The sequence below is a fragment of the Condylostylus longicornis genome, unplaced genomic scaffold (assembly GCF_029603195.1).
Source record: "Condylostylus longicornis isolate FDR11 unplaced genomic scaffold, ASM2960319v2 ptg000002l, whole genome shotgun sequence".
Lineage (NCBI taxonomy): Eukaryota > Metazoa > Arthropoda > Insecta > Diptera > Dolichopodidae > Condylostylus > Condylostylus longicornis.
This window is the reverse complement of record NW_026577971.1, coordinates 104485-129516: the sequence shown is the minus strand read 5'-3', so window position 1 is coordinate 129516 and position 25032 is coordinate 104485. Positions and strand designations below refer to the sequence as shown.

Genomic DNA, 25032 nt, shown 5'->3' with positions numbered 1-25032 from the left:
TGAATAAAAATATTTCTTTTCACGAATTATAATCTTAGAACAAAATTCTGCTTTATACATATTGAATTATAAATGTATAAGACGTCTTTTAATACAAAAAATACTTTTCAGAAAGCAATATTAATAAAAAAATTTTCTTATAAAAAAAAAATTTGTTGAGCATATAAGTTATAGACTATGCGTGTTATACCGTATAGTCTCTGAAGTCATATTTCAATGATAAATTATTTTGTCAAGAATTATAGTGTTTTCTAAATAACTTTATGTGTAGCTAATTTCTTTTAAATCTTAACACAAAACTTTTAAAAGAAAAGTACAAATGCGATAACACAACCAACAATCTTATTTGCCAGTTTTTTTTTTTTTTTATAAAAATTGGAAAGAAATAAATAATTTTTTACTATTTTATACTTTATGTAATTTAAATATACATATAAAAAGTTAAAAATTTAATATGAGCGATACCAGTTTTATATAAAATGCAGTTTAATTTATTAAATTTGTATTTGTACATATCTTAGCAAAATTGTTTTTAAAAACAATTATCAATAATTTATCATTAAAATTTAAATTTAAAAAATTATGTGGAAAATAGAATAAAATATTTAATACTTTTCTTCTCTCTTAAAATTTTTATATACTCTTACATGAATAACTTTACTCAATCTATTTATTTTCTAAGAAAATAGATTTGTTCTCCTTTTTAAAGAACCAAATTTACGTTCTGCTTCTACTAACATTTTCTCATTTCTTATAACTTCAAATGGTATAGTTTTTGACATTCGATCGATTTCCTCTTGATCTGATGGAAAATCTTCAAAACTCATATTACTAAATCCAGATTTTGAATTTTGTATAGTATTTGATTGAAAGTATCCTCCTATGCCAACATTTCCACCGTTTTTCTTATCATAACCATCGCTAATCGTTGTATCGTCTTCAACCAAATAAGAATGCTTATTTTTCGATTTTATTCCGCTATTACTTAAACTACTGGATTTCTCAGAACCAACTTTTTTGTAATGATTCGATTTCACTTTTTGTGTTAATTTAGCTGGAAGTGTTCTAACACTTGATTTTTCTTTATCCTTCTTATGATGATGTTTATTTAATGACGAGTGTATTATTGTTGATGATGAAGATTGTGTCGATGGGGTTGGAGATTTTATAACAACTGGTTCTTCGTCGTCGTTTGTATTAAAATCTGAAATTGTGTCATGAGATATTGTTAAATATTCATTATCTGGTATAGGTAAAAATTCTAATTGATTTTTCAATGCAATATTAGAGTAATTGATATAAGAAGTGCTCGCTGAAGATTGTGCTAATGTAGTGTTTGTTAACGCAGGTTGTTTTGGTGCATTAAATTTTTTATTAGTGGTTGAAAAAGAAGAAGGTAAATTGTTGGAGACAGGCATTGAGGAATGTGACGACACGAACTGTTGTTGCTTTAATGGCAGAATTGGTGGTGGCGGCATTTGAATTGTTGATAAAGTAGCTTGTAATGGTGGTGGAGGATCTGGAGTTTTGTTAATTATTATCGAGTGATTAACTGTAACTAATTGAATAGGTTCCACCAATTGTGATTCTATAGATGTACTTCCATGCCGCAAATTTTTTTTGTGAAGACTGTTGTTACTAAGATTTTCTGTTTGCCGCGAATTGTTTGAATATTGTACCGGTGTTGGTAATGAATTTGCAGCTTTTGCTGCTGCTGCTGCCAGTACTTGCGGGAATGGTTCTGATCCGAATAAATCACATTCGGCACTAGCCGATTGTTCAATGTTTGTATTTGGTATTGTGGACACTAATGAAGAAGATGGTGTTAAATTGTCTATTATGGGGAATTTGGGAAATTTATTCACAGAATTTTTACGTTCAGTTATATTAGCAGATTTTGACAAAGACGTCAAATTTTGATTTAGAGACTGATTGAAATTTGAAGTTACTGTTACAACTCCAAAATCTGAATGACTTTGAATTTGTTTTGGAACATTTTGTACCGGGGTTTGTTGTTGCGGTTTTTGAAGATTCTCTTTTTTGATGGGCGTTATTCCTTCAATAAAAGGTTGAGATACATATCTCGAATTTGTTTTTCCAGAGATTTCAATATGAGACTCGAATGGATTAAAGATAGGTTCATTAAATTCATCTAAAATAGTACTTCCCGACGTATTAACATTTTCTTCCGGCTTTTGAGCTTGTTGATGTGGTTTTGATAGCAAATATGTTGAAAACGTATTATGCGCTTCTTTAATTTCTTCGTCGCATTTTTTTGGTGTTGATGTCCATATAGGATCTTCTTGCTTTTCGTTAATATTCAAAACTTTTTTTGATCGTTTTTTTGGCTGACCAATAGGCATTTTAAATGGCGCCATTGCAAAAACATCTATTTCTTCCGATTTTGCATTATTTTTATCTTGAAGCTCTTGTAATATTGACTCTGAAGCCGGACTATCCTCAGACTTATTCTCTTTAAAATCACTATCTGCAGAGCTGTAGTCCAACTCGTCATCCAACAGCAATGGTTTATCGCCGAATTTGTGCAAAAAGTCATTTGAAGACGGGCTCAGTTGATTTTCCTCTAAAAGTTCATTTTTAGTAAGTTCATTCATTCGATCACGTTTTTTCATACGAACTTTAACAACTACTCGACTGACATCATCCTCATGCGTTGTTACACTTTCACATTCCGCATGGTATGCCGATGAATTACAAGTTTTGACACTTTCACTTATACAATCATCCGCTACAGTTTGCTTTGGAAAACGATTTGCTGAATTCATATTATTTTCATCAAAAAAATCATCATCTTCAGCACGTAAATCACTTGCAGAACCAATAGAGTCATCATCACCGTCTCCATCACCACTTGTCTGTTTTTCTCCACCTGATTTTTTCTTAGTGGATGCATTTACTTGCATATCATTCTCATCATTTTTTGCCACTTCAGATGTTGATATCTTTGATGATTTTCTTCTTTCGTTACTTAGTTTTATTTCCTTGCGGGTCGACTTAAGTTTTTTAACAATAGGTACTTTAATATGAGTTTTATCAACTTTGTGATAAGCAGCTTGTTGAATTTTATGGATTTTTTCTGGAATGTTACTTGTTACTATATGTTTTAAATACGCTGTTTTACTGTTATAATCTTCATTAAAAAATTCAGAGTCTGAATCATCTGAAGTTGGATTATCATTACTACGTAATTTTTCATATTTATTTCGATCTTCAATTGGGATCTTAACAAAATTGCCACCAGCTGTTGTACCAACCATTGTACTGTTACTTTCTGTATCTTGGTCGGACTTTAGGTTAATGATCAATGATGTCTTATCTTCAGTATTTTCGCTAGTAATAATTGTTTCCAAAGTAGGTGATAAAATCCATTTATTTGCATTTATTGAAGAAGTTGCAATGGCAGTTGTTGTTGTTAAAGGTAACGCGGCTGATGTAGAGGATATCAATTGTGTTCCATTAAATGATGATATTAAAGAATTATTGACAGTCAGCACGTTAACAACTGTTGAAGAAGGGCCTGAGACTGATGATCGTGAGTTGTGATGGTGGGCGTGTGGTGGGTGATGATAGATGGTATGAGCTGAAATAAGACGTAGGGCTTTTATGCAGTATATAGTAATGTTTGTTTTTTTTTTTTTAAGTTTTTAATTAACTAATAACTACGATTATTTTATATCTATCAAAATAATGTTTTTGTTGTTTTATTATTTTTGTTTTGGACTTGTACAAAGTCATTCATAAAATGAATTACATACATGATTGCTACATAAAACTGTAAGATGCAAAAAGAAAAAAAGGAACGCGCATTTATATCAGATAATTTTTTACAATAATTCGATAAATATTTCGAAAAACGTAAACAAAAATAATTTAAGCTATTTGTTTGTATATAATAATTTCAATAGAATGGTAACTAGAAGACTGCAAATTTCTCGGCTTATATTTGGTATTTATGACCAATATAATGAAAAATTACAGAAAAGGTCAATACAGTTTGAGACAAATTGCAAAAATGACATTTATTTTGAAAACATATTGACTTCATCGTTTTATTAAGGTAAGTTTTGGTAATTTAATTAAAAAGAAAATAATCTATTATGAAAAGAATGAATAACCGCGACCGCTACATAATTTTTGTATATTTTTATATTAAATACTTAAAATATTAAATTATTATAATTACAATTATTATAAACTATAATTAGATTTTTATTTGTTGTATAATGATGTGTGAATACGGTAATTTCAGTTGCAAATAAAAACATGAATATTTTTTTATAACATTATACTTGATAAAAGCAAAATGTAAAAATCTACAAGCTTTCAGTTTTTAAAAAAAACTTGTTGGGTCTTGATTGAATCTGTAGGTACAATTGCAATTTAACATAACTAATTATTTAAAAATTAGATAAAACTTTAAATTGGTAGTGATTTTTAAAATTCTTTGATAAACCATTGATTGGAATAACAAAACTTTTTAAAGAAAATCAAAGTTTAATAAACTTTAAGCGGGCAAGCAAGTATAAACGTTAATAATTTTTTGCATATTTTTTTATGCTGCATGTAATAAATTAAATTTAATAACGCTTAAAAATTATTTTGTTTGTTTTAAACTAATGAAAATCATATTTTTCTTTTCAAATTTGCAACTTTTCGAGACAAAAAAAAAAAAAAACAAAAAAAGCCAAATCTTCAATCAATGCTATTCTTTAGGCTAAAATTTTAAATGGCAATTTAATACCATAACCTAATAGCAACCATTGAAATTAGAAAAAAAAATCAATAAATTAATTAAAGCAATAAAACATCCCATTATGTAACTAAATTAGATTAAAAAATTTTATGAATTAAGGAAATAATTTAAAATGTTTAAATAAATATTGTCATTTTTTATTTATTTTTTTTTAAATAATATGAATAATAGATTGAAAATGAATTTTTAATTTAATCATAAAATATTTATTGCAATTTCTTTCAAAATATATGTATATATATATTTATTTTTTTCAATAATATTTTTTTTTATTATCAACTGGAAATATATTATAATATATTTTAATGAATTTTTGATTTTAAATAATCTAGCTTTTCCAAGTTTTGTTTTTTGTTTTTATTTACTTTTATTTTAATGGTATAGTGTTTAATATTTTAATTTTATCTAATTTAGTTTGTTCTTTTTCACCAATAGAACTAGTATTTTGTTCAGTTTTAATTTTATTTACTTGCTTGTTTTTCGTTTTTTTTTTTTTATTTTATATCACTTTTGTATTAAATTAATAATAGAGTTTTATTGTGATAAGAATTTAGTGCGATAAATTGTAATTTATATTTTAAATTTAAAGTAATTAAAGTAATAATTTACTTTGCAAAAAATTTAAGAAAAACATTGTTCGGGTAATGCCAAAAAATACATATTTTTAATGTGAAGGGAATGTCTTAATGTTTTACTATAAGTTACATATAATCGAAATTTGTTTATTGAATTTTATATTATTGTTAAATGTTTTATTATTTTAATAAATTTAGTTTGTTCTTTTATTTTTCTATGATTTTTATTTTTGATTTTGGGTTTACACATTTTGTACACTTATTTCCCTGCTTTATTTCTGTATTTTATAGCACATCAAATTTTTCAAGAAATAATTTTGTTTTTTTTTTAAAGTAGAAAAAACAATTTGAAATACGTAATTATTTTTTCTTTATTCTATAACTATAATATATACGTTATATAATAATTTTTTAGGAAAAAAAAAACAAATTTTATTTGTAGTTTATAATTTTTTTGTCATTATACTATCTATATTTTTACAAGTATTCTTAACAATATTTCGGTCAAATCTCAAACTAAAAATTTAAACTAATGAAATTAATCGCAAACTAATGAAAGTGATCGCAAATACGAGTAGTATGAAATGAACGAAGAATAAAATAATCTAAAATTGTCTAAATTTATTTTCCAAAAAAAAAAAATTTTAAATTAAAAAGAAAAAATAAATGAAACAACGAAGTCAATTTCCTTTTCTCAATTCGCAAAAAAATAATTAAAATATTATAAAAAATTTAAAATTTTATCAGAGTACTTTAACATGGTATATAATAAGTTATTGATATATTTTCCTATAAAAAGTTATTCATTACAGATTATGGAATACTATTGCTAAATTTCTATTTCTATCGTTATATTGCAATAATTAGGGGTTAAGTAATCCGAAATTCATTTATTTTAAATTAACACAAAATCAATAATAATTGTAAAACTTTCACTAACCTTAGATTTTTCAAAATACTAAATATATAATAAGAAGTATATTGGTGAATATTAATAAAAAATATAATTAATTTTAAAATGGAATTTGAAAATGACTTTATGATATACCATATTTACCATTATATTGCATAATATTTAATATTAAAACACTATTCGTTTGAACTTATCAAAAAATTAAATTTTTAAATGAATTTTAATAACAATTCTTTACGAAAAAAAAAAAAAATTACAAATTTTTTTTTTGCGGCCGAACCTATTTTATTTAAATATTCTATTTTAGTAACATAGTCATTTATATAATTTTTATATATATTGTCCTTTCACCCCTAAAAAATATATGAGCAAGTTAAAATTTTTTGTAAAATTCTCTAAAAAGAAAATTAAAAAAGAAAGTAATATAAATTAAACTAATAAATGCCAATAATATGAAAAATTTTTGTTAAATTTTATGAAAAATTTATACGACATAAAACCAGACAAAAACAAATGAAAAAAAAAATGATACCAAATAATGTAGTAAATTGTAGGGTTACATGATTTTGAAAATTTTTTTTTATAAAACTACAAAAATTATAAACAAGACATTTACAATTACAAAAACATAAAATATGTATAATTACAAAAAATAATTTTAAATATTTACACAAGCAAAAAACTATAAACGTTTTAAATACATACATACTTATAAAAAAAATAAAGAAAACTAAAAAACAGTTTTACATAATGAAAATATATTTAATTGAATGTAAATACATAATATGTACTATTTTTATTTTACAAAAAAAGAATTTTATAATTAACAAATAAATTCTACAATTTGTTAAACAATATTTTGACTAAAAAAGAAAATAGTAAATCATTGTATACAAAGTAGCAAAATAAAATAATAATAACGAAAGTATAAAAAATGAAACAATTAATAGAATATTCGTTAGTTTTCTAAAAATTTACAAATTAAAATTATTATAATTATTTTTAAAAAACTATTGAATTTAATTAAGTATACAAACTTTTAATTAAGTATACAATATTTCAAATTAATAATTTCTATTTATTACTTATTTATACATATGTATAATGTGGGTAAAATTTGTTCGTAAATAGATATATGAGTACGTAAAAAAAAAAGAATCTTTAGAAACCAATAATATAACTTTTTATGTAATTTTTTTTCACATCATCAGCCCAGCGAAAAGAACTTCAATTAAAAAAAAAATATACTAAAAAAATAACAAGTTATCAGAAAAAAAAAAACTGATTTCAAATAAAATTTATTATTTTGAATATAATTTTCAATTTATTAAAATTCGAATAACTCATATTAATTAAATTCTTTCAATTTAACATTTTTAAACTTATTGTTTATTTTGTTCAAATTAGCATTTATCTTTTATTTGTAACTAATACATACATAGCTGCGTATTTCTTTTATTCATAAATCAAAAAGTCTTTTTTATCTGTTTACTTCTTCGTCACAGGAAAGTTCAAAAATATTTTATGAAATAATTTAAAAAAAAAAATATCCTATCATAGTAATTTTTCAATAAAAAGCTGAAAAATTAAATTGTCAATTTGATTGCATAATTCGAAATTAATTAAAATATTGGTCTTGCTTTTTATTATTGCTTGTCAAAACGTTCATTCCGGAACAAATTGCAAATCACGTAAAAGCAATATTGAAATGGTATTTACCAAAATACAACTCTAACGTCAATCTGATTGATTTTACAGTATAATTTAAATTGCTGAATAAGCCTTTTTGCATCAACATACTTTACTCTATTTGTTATACCAATTATTTTAAATATTTAATACGTACTTAAGAAAAATATATGTACATTATATAAATATGCCATGCGCTCAAAGCTGAAGTATTATGTTCATTAATATAAATTAAAAATGAAAATTCAAATACTTTGAAAATGTATTAGTACTTAATTTGAAAAAAATCAATCACTCCAATAAAATTTCATGAACATGCTATTTCAATTATGAACGCACGCAGATCATATAATATGGTATATTTATTATCAACTTTGGCATGAAATTAGAAGCGAAACTGTTATGTGAAAAATTTTTAACGAATTTTCATTTAAATTCGAATTCTTCAATTTCAATATACCATAACCATATAAATAATTATTTCGATTAAAATTGTGGTTACGTAAGAGACATAGATTTTTATATTCAGGTATTAAACTTAAACATTTAACAAAATAATAAAATCTATGAATACATGTAGTATGTTCAACATATTCAAAATTTCTTTGAACAATATACTTGTTTTATACATTTTCAATATAACATATCAACTCTTTGGTATGTCCAAGTAAAATCGTTTTTCGATGTCAAAGTCAACCTATATATTTAATATACATTTTTTATATATAAATCATATTGTTATACGTATAATAAGTAAATGTATAAAATAAATTTAGTTTTACAAACTCATACTAATATGTACATTATTTATTGTATTACAAATTTACATTTTACCATAGCACTGTAGTACCTATTTGTTTTTAAAAGATTGTATTGCAGAAACATTTTCTAATAACAAATTTCAATATTAAGCAGGGGAATAACAAGAGTTTTGCTTTTAAATTTTTAATCATTTTTAAACATAATCTTTAATTAATTTTTCATAATATAGACCAAAATTTTTTTTGTAATTACAACAAATTATCTCGTTACATACTGATCTAAATTTAGTATTCATACAAAAATTTCCTTAGGTATCATTTTCTTTTCAAATTTTTTCTGTCTGGTTTTAAAAAATTATTTTTCTTATACAATTTCAATACTATTATTAAAACTTGTTTGTAAATTAACATGTATTTTAGATAATATATGAGAAAAATTGAGAAAGGAATTTTAAATATTAAGAGAATTTTTAATCTAAGAAGAAATTTATTTAATTTAAATGATAAAAATATGCGCTTCTTGAAAAAGTAATTTATGAAATTACTTTTTTTTAATATTCCCAGCGCAAAAATAGCATATTATTAAAAGGTTCAGTGTAAGCAGTCTGCTATATTACCAATATTTTTTATTAACTGTTTTAATTAATTTATATAATAAAAAAATTTGAAACTATATATTATAATGAAGTATCCTAATTTTTGAATAGAAATCTCTTTTGCCAATTTTGAATAAAAATTACAACTTATGCAGTTCTAGATGTAATTCCTTATGGAATAAAATATAAAAATAATTTTAGTTCGCTTTAATTTTTAATATTGATTTTGTATTTTATACTATTTGCAATTCAGATAATATTCAAATTAATATTAATCATTTAAGCATCATAAAAGAAATTCAATAAATTTAAAAAAAAAAATGATTTAATAATAAATTCAAATAAAAAAATTTCGTGATAATCGGTATAAAGATTATGTGTAGTTTAATAAATTTTAATTCCAAAATCATTTATTGAAAAGAAATGTATTGAATACAACACATGTAAACAGGTTGGTAATGCTGGAAAAGTAAACTAATTCGTGTCCCATTCAATTTTATTATTTTGAAATATATAATTATTAAAATTAGTATTTTTTATAATTCAAAATATATAATTTTGATGTTGCACAAATAAAAAAATAGCTTTTTTGCTGAATATTTTAAGATTTGTATAAAATTAGAAAATAAAACCAAACCAGTTTTAAAAAAGAATTAACAAGAAACAGATTCATACGCGTGTTTAAACCTAAGTCAATAATTTCAAAAACGTAGTAAAAAAAATGTGTAATTTTATACATATTTTCTAATTATCGTACTTTTACGTAATGTTCCTTAAATATTCAAATCGCAACTAAATTGCACTCATTTATTAATTTTAAATCTCTTCTATTTTATAACCTTACATACTTTTTTATATTTTTATTTTATAATATTGATTATAATAGTATATTTTATGGGTTTTTTAGTATAATTTTAGTTGAATTTTTTTATATACTTTATTATTTATATCACTAGTAAGAATAAATGACAACAATAAAATCTATGCTTTACCTCCAGTTTTTCTAAGTGCAGCAGCTTTTTCCCTTAGGCCTGGCGGTAAGCTAAAAGGGGCTGAGCCAAATGGATCCTCCGGTATCTGAGGTTGTTGTTGTTGATTGGACGAGTGAGAATTGGTTCCGGAAGATGCAGCCGCTGCTCCAGAAGAAGTTGAATGTTGTTGATTTGTCACTTGGTGAAGTGATTGCTGTTGATTTTGTGATAAAATATTTGTTCCTGCACTTATATTATTCTCAGTTGGAGTTAAGGTTGATGTTGTTGAAGTTGATTTTGCGGTAATACCTAATATAGTTATATATTTAAATATTGAACTTAGATAAAAAAGATAATCAAGTTAGGTCATTTTATTTACTTCCTTGACTTCCCCTTTGACGTATTTTATCGAATTCGGCATCAAAAATATGATCCTCTGTCATTTGATCAAACGGTTGTTCTTCAAATGGATTCCAAGCATCGACACGCCCTTCTAATGATCCTGATCCAGCAGAATCGGTAACTCCACAGCGATTATTATTGTTGACAGAATTAACATTGTTCTGCACTGAACTTATACCTGACATCAAAGCTCCAGATGCAGCTTGGCTTAGACTAGCGGTATAAGGGTTTTCATTAATGTTAGGTTGAAAACTGGACAGTTCTGTGTTTGATACAGATGATGGCATTGACTGTGCTTGCAGTAATGAATTTTGATGCTGTTGTTCTTGAGTGAAAATTGAATTATTTGAAGCACTGTTACTATTCCCACCTGGTGGACTGGTTGGCGATTCTGTATTCCCCATGCGAGACTTCACAGATTGATCATATGGAGCCAAAAATTGCGATGTTTCATTTGCAAATGTCCTAAAATAATGGCAATAGTGATTTTAAAATAATAACAATAATTAAAAAGTGCAAAAATATTTTTAACTTACTTATTAAATGCAGATGTATCACTAACGTTTCTTCTATGCCCACCTTTTGGTGCACCTAACAGGGTTTTGGTGGGGGTGCCGGCTAAACCTGCTCCTAAAGGCATTATTACGTCATGCTGTAATGGAAGTGATTGCGGTTGATGATCTTGATGTAATAGTTCGGATGACTCGCTTGGTTTGTTAGCAGCTTCCCTAAATGGATCGGGATAAGTTGATTGAAATAAATTATCCAAATTCGATCTTGATGAAGGGGTTTGTTGTTGTTGGGGAGCAGAAGTAATATTTCCGCTTCCAGATAAAACATTTGTCTGCTGTTGATTTATTGCAGGCTGCGATTGAGGCGTAGTGGGGAGTGCACCCGATGGCGGTTGTTGTATAGCATGTGGTGCAGTTATATTGGGAAATGTAGCTTGAAATTGTTCAACAACTGGTTGAGGCTGGGGAGAAGCTATAGTGTTCCGTGGTGAAGGCGATGGCGGAAGACCTAAAGAAAGTGGATGCTGACCCACAATTGCTGATGAACCTTTAGGTCTTTGCCGTGGCGCTACGCTCGTACCGGATTCTAATATAGGAGTATTTTGGGGTTTTGGCTTCGTAGAGGAAGCTGTTAATCGTTTCAGTTCGGATTCAAATGGCGGTACAGGTAGTTGTTCTAATATTGGTGATGGTGATTTCTGGAATTAAGTATTGTTTTTATTTAAAAAATCAATCCAGTTTCAAATTAATTAAATTTTAAACTATTTCATAAATAAATTATTTAGTTTCAAAAGGGGTTGAACAAATATTTTTGAAATAATTTATATAGAATGATGCAGAAAAGTTATAAATTTTTTGATTTTATTCCAAAAATAATTAGTTTTCTAAAATCTTAAAAAAATTAATACACATACGTGCAAATTTTGAACAGGGTTATCTTTTCCATTTAATTTGAATGCTATTTCACAAACTTGAAATATATTTGGTCGTTTATCCATATCAGGTTCTAGCATATACTTAATAAGTTGATGCATTCCTTTTGAATATTTTGAATTGTCTGGTATTGAAAATGTACCATTCTGTATTGCCAATGTGCTTTCACCAAATGGTAAAGTAAAAAAGCATAATTTATATAGCATACAACCTAATGCCCATATATCGCCTTTAATTGTTATATTTTTACCACTATATAAATCTATCATTTCTGGAGCTCTATATGACAATGTTGTATATTTTTTTATTTCTTCTTCAACAGCCGTTGCGCCATGTGTATTGGGATTCAATATTTTACCAGTAGCTGAACCAAAATCACACAGCACAAAATTACCAGCATCATTTTGTAAAATATTTTCTATTTTTAAATCACGATGAATAATGGGCGTTTGACAATAATGCAGACGTGAAACAGCCTCAGCGATATCACAGAATATTGATAAAACCTCTTGTTCGGTAAATCCCGTTGAAAGTCTAAATAAATATAAAAGTATAATTTCAGTTTTTTGTAAATTGTTCAATAAAAATATATTTTTATAATAAAAAAATGCATTTATAAAATATTTAATTTGTCAAACTATTAGTATAAGAATTTTTTTTTAATATTAACACAAGAATAAATTATTTACCTTGCATTCATCATGGCCAGCATGTGATTTTTACAATATGGCATTAATAGTAGAACTTCATAGACGCCATTACCAGTATGTGTTATACTTGAATCAACATAGCCAATTATATTCTTGTGACCACTTAAATTACTCTAAAAATAAAAGTAATAAAAATAATTAATTAGATTCATCAATTTTCAATATTTATAAAATTAAATAAAGAGTTTTAAGAACAGTAAAAGTTAAGGAATTTATAAGAGTCTAAACTCTTAACTCTTACAAGTGCGAACACATTTTTTAGCCAAAATTAATTATGTTAATATTCCATGTATTATTTTCTAATTATTATATAAGTTCTCAAATTTTTATATAAGTTCTACAAGTTTCTTGAAGAAACATTAAAACTCTAGAGAGAAAGATCAAACTTTTTTTTTTATAAAAATTCAATTAGAACAAAAACCTTTTTTTTTTGTTTACTTACAGCTATTTGAATTTCTCTTTTGGCAACATTCAAATCATGTTCATTATTAACGTACATGCGTTTTAAAGCGTAGCGTACATTTCCAGAATTTGCCTTCGCCAAAAAGACCATAGCAAATCCACCTGAAAGAAAAACATAATTTTGAACAAAAATAGAAAAAAAAATTAAAATAATAAAAGCTCTTCAATTTAGAGTGTTATTATTTTCAAGATATTCGAAATCGAATTTTATATTTTAATAGTTTAACAAATCTTATGATTTATATACTTTTTTTTATTGGTATTTTAAAAAAGCATTTTCCATATTATTTGGCATAAAACCACAATATAATTTTTCGATACATTCTGTAGCCACGTGAGTAAATTTTAACAAAGTTAATTTGTAAATATGTAGATATGTACAACTTCAATGTCAAATTAAATATTGAATTGTTAATAAAATAGATTTCAAATACCTTACCGTAGTAAGTACATAATATATAAATTCAGTGGTAAAATTCAAAAAAATTTATAAGCGGTTCGCTTTGAAGAGTGTTAATCATAGACCTAATATCATATCGCTACTTGAATGTTAGTGTTTTATAATTTGATATATATTTTGAGTTCTATGTCGTTAATAAAAGTTTTGATGTCGCTTTCAAATTGTATTCGAAATCTATTTACGTCAAAAGTTTATGCAAAATCGCATTTCCAGCTGAAAACATTTTTCAACTGGAATGTGTTTTCACTTTTACTGTGTATCGAAAAATATATTTTTCCAATCTGATACTAATGACATTGTAGAAAGTTTTTGTTATACAATATGGAGCTTGAACCTTCGTATAGTAAAAATGTCTTATTTTAATTTGAAACTGAAGAATATATCTGCTTAACTAACAAATCTTTTATATTACTTTAATGATTTTAATAAAAACATTTAAAATAAGATTAAAAATTTCAAAACTCAAGTGATTTAGGAAGCGATTCTAGCTATAGTCCGAGTCGACTGAATTTCACCACTTCCTTTATATACATATGTATATATATGTACATGTATCATGTATAATTAGTCATATATTGCGTGTATGTACAAAAACAACATTAAATATTTGCTTTTTTTTTTATTTTGAAATATTCAAGGTGAATATCCTTAATTATTTTTAAAATCTATATAGTTTATCGATTTTAAAAGTGGAGACACATTTTTTTTTGGATGGTCATGGCAGTCCAAAATATAAAGTAAAAAGGGAAAATCAATCAAATAACTTTGAATTTAATTAGTAAGTTGATAAAGAAAAATTTTTCTTTGTGATTTTGTGAAAACATTCACATAATGTAAATGAACAATGAAATAAATACAATTAAAAAAATCAATACTTTTATCATGTATCTTTCGTTAATGAACCGTCATTTATTTTCATTTAAAGTAAATTTTAAATTTTCAATAATCTAATTAATTTATCTCTTATGCAAAACATGTTCATAAATTTGACTTATGTTTATTAGGAATTTTATAATTATAGTGTTATTAATTAATAATTAATCTGTTTTAATTAAATTTATTTCAAACCTTTGAATTATTATCTAAATTTTCAATTTTGTTATACATTTATAATAAACATTTATAATTTAAAATCATTATATTGGCATTGGTATAATATTAAAACAAAAGCAGACTGGAAGTCAGTCAATTCTCTAAACATTTTTAAACTTTTAAATGCATCCGAAAATATTGATATGAAGTATGTATATAGGAAAAATATACCAATTGAATTAAAATCAAAAATATCTAATCAATTATAAAAATTAAAAAAAAAAAAATTTAATGCTGACAGACAGGTAACTCTACTCTCTTGAAATTTAATAGTATGTTTCTAATACTCTGTGAGTATATAATGATTAATTAATATGAATATTTTCTCACATTTGCTCTATGTGGCTAAACACATAATTAAACAATGTCTTTTACATTTCATTACTAATATCATATTGATATCAAATAATAATGAATTTGAGTCGATAAGATAAAATCAAGAGAAAACAATGCAAAATAATTTTCTAAAAAAAATTAATTTTTTAATAATAAAAGTGGGTTCAATGAGCTAGTTTTTTAATTAAAACTTAATTTTGTAAGTTCAAATTTGAAAAGCAAAATTTAGAAATAACTAGGTCATAAGCATTATCTTTGTATTTTTACTATGAAATCTGATTTTCTTGAATGAAAGTACATAAAAATATTTTTATCAAATTAATTTTAAAATTTTCTGAAAAGTCAAATATTAATTACACGTAAATATGTAGAAATAAATTTTAATTTAAGAAAAAAGAAATAATTTAAATGCAATTTTTAGAAACTTTAACAATTTTTTTATTTATTCTTATGGCATTATTTCATAACTTTACGTGTAAATATCGATCCATTTATAGACAAATTTTAGAATATGTTATAAACTTCCATACTGCACATATTTTAATTTAACGCAAATTGTATAAAATGTTCTTTACAAGCTTTATTCTAAAGCTTTTTAAGATAAATATTTTTATCTGCATATTAGCATTAAAGTAGCACATATCGAAAATAAGTAAGAAAATTGCATATATTAAAGTAGTTAAAATTTAAAGAATTTTAAAATGCAAACCTTTTTTTAAAATTCAATTTTAAAATAATTTTTTTTTTCAGTTAATGCATAGTCTCCTCAACATGTAAATTATTAAAAAGTGGCTTTATAGCGTCAAGCGCAAATAGTGTGTAATAATATGAACACTTAACAACATCCAACCAAAAATAATATAGAATTTCTTAAACTCTTATACAATTCAAGTGCAACAAAAAAATTTTTTGTTTTTCACTTACTTCTACGGAGAACAGAAGAAAAAAAAACTCTCCAGAGTATTTCTGATTTCAAATTTTTTCCTCTTTTCAACATCATTTTTTTGGCTATCATTCGTTGGCCTATAAATTCTAATCAAAAGTTTGGGTGTATTAACTATGAAGAATAATTTGAATGCAAATTGCAATTGAACAAAATTCATCTGTTTCAATACTACTGGTTCGATTCTCAACAAAAGTGACCATCAAAATTAATTGAAATTACGGTGAGAAAGAAATTTCTATAAGCAAAATTAATTTTCTACAAGCAAAGAATAAAATTTTCTCTTAGTTTCCTTTATAACCTGCGTTTTTAACAAAACGTTACAATGACATTTTATTTTACTAATGTTCGAATCTTAACGAAATGGTATAAATGTAATATTAATCTGTACCTTTTTCAGAATTACATCATGTAAGTATGTGAAATATTTGAAAAAAACTTAATAGAAAATAAAATCTCAAGTATTTTTGATAATATATTTTTATGTAAGTACTTATATGTATTAAGAAAATAATAAAATAAAGAGACCTTAACGTTTATGTGCCACATATTTTCATACATTTTTTTTTTCTTGCACCTTAAATATTTAATGATAACGACACATAGACAACATAACGTGTTAAATGAAGTGTTTTAACGTACAACGATAAATTATAAGAAAAAAAAAAAACAAAATATTTTATTTACGTCAGTAGAAATGTTTAAATTTCAATTAAATATATTTCTTATCTTTATTAAATTGTCATTGTATACAAGTCACAAGCAACATAAATAAATTATGAGACATACATGCGTACATACACGTACGTGCATGAACCGTATTTCTTTTAATATACTTAAATATTTGAAGTAGTCCAGCTTTTAATATTTCGATATTGCAATCTTGAGGAATTTAAATAAGGTTATCGTTATTTAAAAGTCTTAATTTATTATGAAAATAAAACTTTTGTTCCTTGAATGTTATCAATACAATTTTGGAAATGCATTTCTTAAATAATTTTTTTTCTAATGAAAAGTCCTTTGGTGGCCTTCTAAAGAAAACTAATCTTAAGCTTTATTTGCGATTGCAGCTTTGATCCTCATTTCTTGGAAGTAACATGATTCCATGCCTTACAAAATTTTATAAAATGACTAAATTTTTATTAAATTCATTCAGAAAATTTTCTCGATAAAACTTTAAAAATAAACTATAAATTTTCATGACCCAATTATTTACAAATACTTTTCAGAGATGACATTTCGACAATATATCGAATATAAACTATTTTAAAGATTTAACAAAAAAAATTTTTTGATTGTATGTACTCAATATTATAAATAATAGTATAAAATGTATGTACATGTGCTAAAATACTCATTACGACTTCCAATTTTTAATTCTACTTAACCTATAAAAAAATTCATCAACAAAAATTGAATTGTAATAGTATAATTTTATGAAACTTACACGTGTATATTTCACTTTGTTAATAATAGCTAATATTTCACGTTTAATAAGTTTGAAATTAAAAATTTTCTTTTTATTAAGTTGTAAAAAGAAGATGTCACATTTCTTGCAAATTCAAAAAATTCCAAAATAAAACATTCATAAATAATTTTTTTTTTTAATAAATCCGGATAAAATGTCTACAAAAAGAAATGTTTACCTAATACTCATTACTATTAACAATTATGTACTAAGAAAACATTTATCATCAGGTCTTCAGTTTGACCGTTCTTTAGTTTAGGATTGTTTCTTATTTTCAAAAATAAAACAAATGAGTTATCAAAACCAAATTTCTCTTAAAATATCATTTGTGTAGAAAGGCGTGTATGAAGAAGTTTGCAAATAATTTTGTACTCTTATTATCCAAAAATTTGCATCTTATTCGTGTTTATTTTATTAAATAAATTAATTTTATTGTAAAGTGTTATAAGTTATAAGTTCTCAAATATATCGACTATTCAGAGTTGTGAGTGAAAACTCGATTTTAAAAATTAGTTTCGTAATCGATTTTAAAAAATGTATCGAAAATATAGATTTTTTGTTATTTCGAAATAACAAAAAATCATATTTTCGATACATTTAGCAGTAAAATTTTCTCTGTGAACGCAAAAAGTTTGCGTGTTTCCCACATCATGGCAAATTGCAATTTTTTTTTTCTCTTTATAATGAATAAGAACTTTTAAGTAGAGTACTAAAATAAAACATACATACATAGTTGCGGAAAATTATTAGAACATAAAAATAAGAGATAAAAAAGTACTTCCTTTTAACTTATTTGTTCATTTAATTGTATATACATATTACATTTAAAATATATTTATATATTTTTATATGTATCTAATATATATATATGTATAATATTCTCAGTTGAACTTTTAATTTTACATAAGTGTATCAAATTCACCTGTGATTTTTAGTCCAAAGGTCAATAAATCAATAATTAAAATTATATTATGCAGGCATTTGAAACTTAATGGTATTTTCTTGTGTATAGACTGGCGCATCTTAAGAAAATGGAAAAAAATGTAAAAAAAATTAAAAGATTTGAAAAAAAAATAAGGTTTTGCAAAAAATGTTTGCTTTTGTCAAAATTTGTAAATTGTTTAAAAAAATTTTGTAATACACAAGATAATTAGGTACGCATATTCATATTTGCTTAAGTTATGTAGGATAATTACTAAGTATTTTAGTCAAAATTTGATCTGATAAAATCTATATTCTTCATTAATATGCGTGCAAATATGATGCAAAATATGCCATAATCATTTTATATTGATGATTCATAATGATAAAAAAACATCAAGATTTCATATGAGTACTTTAAGCAAAAAAATTAATTTATCACTATTGTTATTAAGATTATTTTTATCACTGTTTAAATAATTCGTCATACCTTTAATAGTTAACTATTGTCAAAATGAGTTATGAGTTATTGTCAAAATGAAAAGCAAACTTAATTGTGGGTATTAAAGAATTTTTTTTTTAAATTAGTAAATAAATTACAAAGAATTTTTCTAAAAATCTGAGTTTTTCAAATATAAGTTTGATAATATTTAAATAATAATTGACATGATTTTGTTTCCTCGTCATGGTATTCAACAAGAATATAATTGATTTTAATAGAATATACCTCAATTTTGATTATACAAAATTTGTATTTTCTTAGATTATTTAAATAGGAAAAAAAGTAGTTTGATTGATTTTCAACTGCTTCTATTAAGAGTTGTTCGTCTAAAAAATTTGCAGTTAGATACTTAAATTTTAGTCTAGATTTCGAAAAATCTGATCATTTGTGCTAATTCAGTATTTGTGTTCTTTAAGCAATTTATTAACCAAATAAAAATTTTAAATTTACCAACGAATTATAAAATTCAAAAAAACAAAAACGATAATCATATTTCATTACCAATTTCGTATATTATACCAACATTAAACCCACACCAAATATAGCTATGAATATGTACATCCATTTCATTGTCAAATATTTAATAAGTTTATCAATCATTAATCAAATAAAAATCATCATAATTAAGATGTAATTGAATATTTTTTCAATATTAATTGAAAACTTTAGGGAAGTGCTGTGTATCCGTCTAATAAAAATATCAAATAATTTTTATTTTACATAATGTATATGCCATATTACTGTAAGTACACGTACAATTACTTTTACTTATATTGAAAACTTTTCGTATTATTTTATAGAAATTCTCCTATTTCTTCTCCTATATTTTATAGAAATATTATGTTGAAAAAATACAGGTGTATAAAAAAAAAGAATTGTAAAAAGAACTCCATTTTGTTTATAAAAATGAAAGTTTCTATATAATAAAAATATACCTTTACAATTTGTTTTTTTTTTAATATAATGAAGAAAACAAATAAGAAAATAAAAAGACTGTAATATCTAAAAGTATTGAAAAAACTTTAAGTAGAACAACTCTATCAATTTATAACTTCTATGTAGGCATACACTTACGTTTATATGTATGCAAACATATCGATATACCTATACATTACAGGCATTGCTGAGGGAAATATAAACTGCAAAGTCATTGAGAATAACTATAAATAAAAAATTAACAATTAAATATGCTTTTACTACAAACCGTTATAACCACAAATGTAGAGGTAATTTCTACATATAATTTTTAAAGGAGTAAAATACAAACATTTACATACATATTATGTATATTATATAAGTACATACTTAATATGTATATATATATTATGTATGTACATATGTACCTTCAGTAATGTGTTTTTCTTTTTCTATATACAAAAGAAAAATAAGAAGAGTAAAGCTTTCATTCATATCAAAAGTCTATCAAAAACAAAAAAAAAATGGAAACTTTGATTTTTTACCTCTTATTATAGGATATGAATATAATTTCTTCAATTTTTATAGTACATATTAGAAAACTATTAAAATAGACCAAACTAAAATACGGGAAAACATAAAATACGTTAAGAATTAGATATTAATAAGTACACGTATATTTCAAATACAATATTGTAATAATACATAAGATTGCTTAATTACCATTGCCTTATTTTAATTTTCAATGCTACCAAAATAAAAAACGAAATATTGAAATCATTATACCGTTTAGTTTTAGAGTAAACATAGAAAACACAAAAAAATCTTAATTAAAAGAAAAGAACAAAAAACAAAATTTGAAAGGAAAGTTGGAGTACAGTGAATATTAAACTGATAAAAATAGGTACGTGCATAAATATAATACCCATATTTAACAAAAGAAAAACGAAGTGGTTTTTTTTTGCTATGAATAACTTGAATTAAAAATACTTTACTCCAATTCAGTCCATTTTCGCTATTATACAAAAAGTTCTATTATATTCAAAATGTCAATGCAAAAAATAATGTACTTTAGGAAGAGAAGGATTTATGTTCCATTAAATTTTACTACACTTAATTTTATTAATCACTTTCGGGAGTAAAAATCTGAAACTGAATTTGCTTGTAACAACATACAAAATTTTACGCTTATCAGTCATATGAGAATACTTGTAAGAAATATAAGTATGAAACAATTCTATTATTCAAGTGTAACAATTCTATTATTAAGGACTGACTATGAGAGCAAGTACATAAACTTATTTTACTACTATATGAGAGTATTTTTTTTAAAGAAAGCACTCTGTCTTCTAATCAACTTATATTGTTTTATTAAAATTTATCTATAGACTCCTTGGCATAAGTAAATTAATTTCCTGTCTCCTTATCTAAAATATGCTAAACTACTACGACTGATACAATTAATAAAGTTAATTGAATTAATAAGCAAAATAGGTTTTAATTATTCGAAATTTACTGGATTTTCCACATTTTCTTGATTTGATTTTGTAAAATTTAATATCTTTTATTAAATTTTACAAAATCATTTCGAATAATAAACTTAAAAATGCAATTTTTGTCTTCATACAAAATAGTAAAAGCACCACTAAATTTCGGAGTATTTACCAGGATTCTCAAAAAATTAAATGCATATTTTTAAACCGTTCAAAATTTCTGTATTTCCTTTTCATGAATGATAATTAAATGCACTTTAAATTTTGTGAACTATATAGGTATACGTATTAAAAAGAAGACGAACGATATTAACAGTCAAATAGAAAAAATTTTGTTGGCAATTTGCTTTCACGCACTTAGTAAAAATAACATGGAAAGCATAAAAAATTAATTTTATACAAAATAAGTTAAAAAAATTAATAGGTTAAAATAGAAATAAGCATCTTTTAAGATATTTGCTACTTTTAAAAAACCTTTTCTATGACTCTCTATTTAAATTTTTACAAAATTTATTCATTTATTTTAGTATCAACATGACTACTATACTAGGTAGGTAGCTAGATACTATCTGGAAAGAAATGTGTAGGGACTTAAAATGATTGGCATAGTTCAACCTTTAATTTCCCAAAAAGCAAAATAACAGACTTCATTACCCACAAGATAATATAATAGTTAGTTCTTACCCCGAATTTGAATTTTATTCATACTAGACTTATTTAAGTAATCTTACAAAAAATTTGTTTTAAAAACAACACATTTGCTGCCTAATATCATTAAATTTTCTGTTGAATGACTGACTTTAAAATTTTAATATTTCCAACTTTGAAAAAGATTGCGTTCTTTATAGAGAAAATTTGCCGGTGTTTATGTAACTTTTAATTTCACAAATAGTTTCAATTTCAATAGTATGTATCTACCTACATACATAAATACGAAAGTATATAATAAAATATATTATTTGAAGCTTAGAAAAATGTAAATGAACTTAATTATTTCATATTTGATTTATAATTAAATCAAGAATAACTTACCTTCAGCCAAAATATCTTCAACTGTGACGGATACACGTCCAACAATGAATACTTTTCCAACATAACTATTTGTTTCTTTGGTAGATCCGCTTATTCCACTATTATCTAATTTTTCATTTTTCTCTAATTTCGAAAATAGTTTCTTCATTATGTATTATTATTAATTTGTAAATATGTGTGTTCCTTTCAGATTTAAGAACCTTGTTTTCAATCGAAATGAAAACATAGATTATATTATTAAAGCCTTAGTAGTTTCTCATTAAAAATTAATTATTTCAATTTTGGTTACCTACTAAAAAATAATTATTATTTTACTATTCTACAATAGTTTTAAATTAAAAAAAAAATTTACATATTTATTTATTTTACGGTTAAATTTTCACAACAGTAAAGATTAAAGTTTTATCAATTGTTAATCGGTATACAAGTATACATACCCACTTATCCTTGAAAAGGATTTAGAATGGTATGAGAACCTAAAAATAGATTTAGTAAAGTTAAATATTTATAGTTTTTGAAAATAAATATTGTTTGGTGAAAGTGTTGAAAACAAGCAGATAATATTGAATTTTAAGCGTAATACCCTTTCTAATTTTAATAAAACTAAATAATAAGTAGATAAGTGGGTATACGAGTATATTTATATTTTGTTTAAAAAATTGTAATTAATAATAATCGAAAAAATCAATTTCGGACTTATATGAAATATCTAACCGTAATTTATAAAAACTAATAATGAAGTTTTCCAAATGAAATTAGGAAAATCGATACGAAAAATAAACACAACCTATTCTATAAATATTTGAGAGCATAATATAATTTTGTCAGCTGTCTTTGAAATTTGGTTTGGCAATTTACATTACGCTTAAAAAAAAATTTTAACCATGACAAAACAAAAAGTTTTCAATTAATTCTAATTAGGAAAACATTTAAATATCACAAGTGCCTCAAGGTTGAAAAAAAAATCCATCTTGCATATTTGTAATTTTAAATTTGCGTTTATTAAATTCAAAAAAAAAATTATATTTCGCACTTGCTTTTTTTTGCAAATTTTTACTTTCCTTTGAAAAAAATCAATTCATATTTTAAACCAATCAATCAAACAATACAGAGCAAAATGGCAATTTTTTTAACTATTAAATCTAATTTTTTCAATTGTTTATAAGAAAATCACTTTTTATCAATAAAATATTTTGCGACTTACGTGTTCGCAAAAAAAATTGACCAAAAACAACTTCAATATAATTTTTTTACGTACATATAAATATGTACGTATAAAATATATTGCAAGAAGGAAACACCAATTACTTTAAAAAAAAATTTATTTACATTTTACTTTATTTTAATGTCTTAGAATTAATATTAATTACTCTGTACCATTTAAATTTTTAAAACAATTAATGTTTTTTTTTTATTACAGAAGAGAAATTTTTTAACTTGTACAGGAACAAGAGTTAACTAGAACGTAAGTACTATTTGAAATGTCAATTTAGTAAATGCAAGTAAAAGTAAATGTCGATATGACATTTTTAAGACAACTTTAGACAAAATGCCAAAAATATTCTTTGATCTTGACGATAAAAGGTTTTTGTTTGGTATTTCCTTGCTTTTTATTTTAGATGGCTACAAAATTGTCTATTTGCAACATTGATTTGGAAAAAACGTTTTGAAACCCCAATTTGAATTTATTTGTATTTTAAATTCAATTTATTTATTTATTAACTGCATTAATTTGGTTTTAAATTTATTATTAATATAGTATATTAAAGTATTATTTGCTATTTCTGCTGTATTATTTATTTTATAAGATATCAAAGAACGTTATCTTATCAATTCATCTCATCAACTATAAGGGTGAATATAAACATAAAGAAAGACAGATTTTCTTTCAAAATTTACAGCTAAAATTTAATTAGAGGAATTTGAAATTTTTTTTGAATAACGAAGAAAAATTATTATATTTCTTTAATTTAATTTTTTTCAATGTATTTAAAAATGAAAAACATATCAGATTTTGACATATCAAATAATATTTTTGTTAAAAATATTATAATATTTTTTAACATTAATTTATGTATCTAAGTGATCGAAGACAAATTCCATTAATTTCGTAAAGTTAATGTATAGCCTATGTGTATTTTGTGCATTACAATGACGATGTTCATTACTATACCAAGCTGTTTTAAACTATTTAAAGTGCATACTGCTTTAAACTATTTTTTATTTTGGTGTCATGTATTAATATTTAAATGAATTGATAGTTAATATTAATTGACATAAATTTCTTATGTTATATCGTACTATTTTCAATATTTTTAAAATTATTTTAAAATTTTTCATTTTGGTTTATTTTACATTTGTCGTAATAGGATATTTTACCAAAATGCGGAATATCTACGAAATATGTTCGTTGAGTAATTTTTCGATTAAATAAAATTTGTTGGAGCTTGAATAAATTTATATAAAATTTTTGACAAACGTCAAACAAATGAATGTTATTTTTAACAAGTTTATGGTGATTGTCAAAATGTGTACTTTCTCTATTATATTTTAAACTTTCATTAATAAAAAG

At 23.9% G+C, this 25032-nt stretch overlaps 1 protein-coding gene across 4 annotated transcripts; it reads right to left on the bottom strand.

The window, feature by feature from the left end:
- Positions 1–28: 28 nt before the first annotated feature.
- LOC129605904 (AP2-associated protein kinase 1) lies at positions 29–23876 on the bottom strand. 4 transcript variants are annotated; one of them, XM_055515924.1, is made up of 9 exons: positions 23838–23876; positions 22461–22752; positions 13279–13400; positions 12816–12949; positions 12108–12660; positions 11218–11891; positions 10659–11146; positions 10301–10588; positions 29–3601 (listed from the first exon to the last, which is right to left on the bottom strand). In XM_055515924.1, exons 2-9 carry the CDS (start codon positions 22606–22608, stop codon positions 678–680), a joined length of 5331 nt encoding a protein of 1776 aa, XP_055371899.1. In that variant the 5' UTR covers positions 22609–22752; positions 23838–23876; the 3' UTR covers positions 29–677. The 4 variants fall into 4 exon arrangements, with proteins under 4 accessions (XP_055371899.1, XP_055371889.1, XP_055371908.1 ...); XM_055515914.1 differs by lacking the exon at positions 23838–23876 and adding an exon at positions 23665–23827; XM_055515933.1 differs by lacking the exon at positions 23838–23876 and adding an exon at positions 23665–23827 and having other exon boundaries at positions 22461–22660.
- Between the last annotated feature and the right edge of the window lie 1156 nt (positions 23877–25032).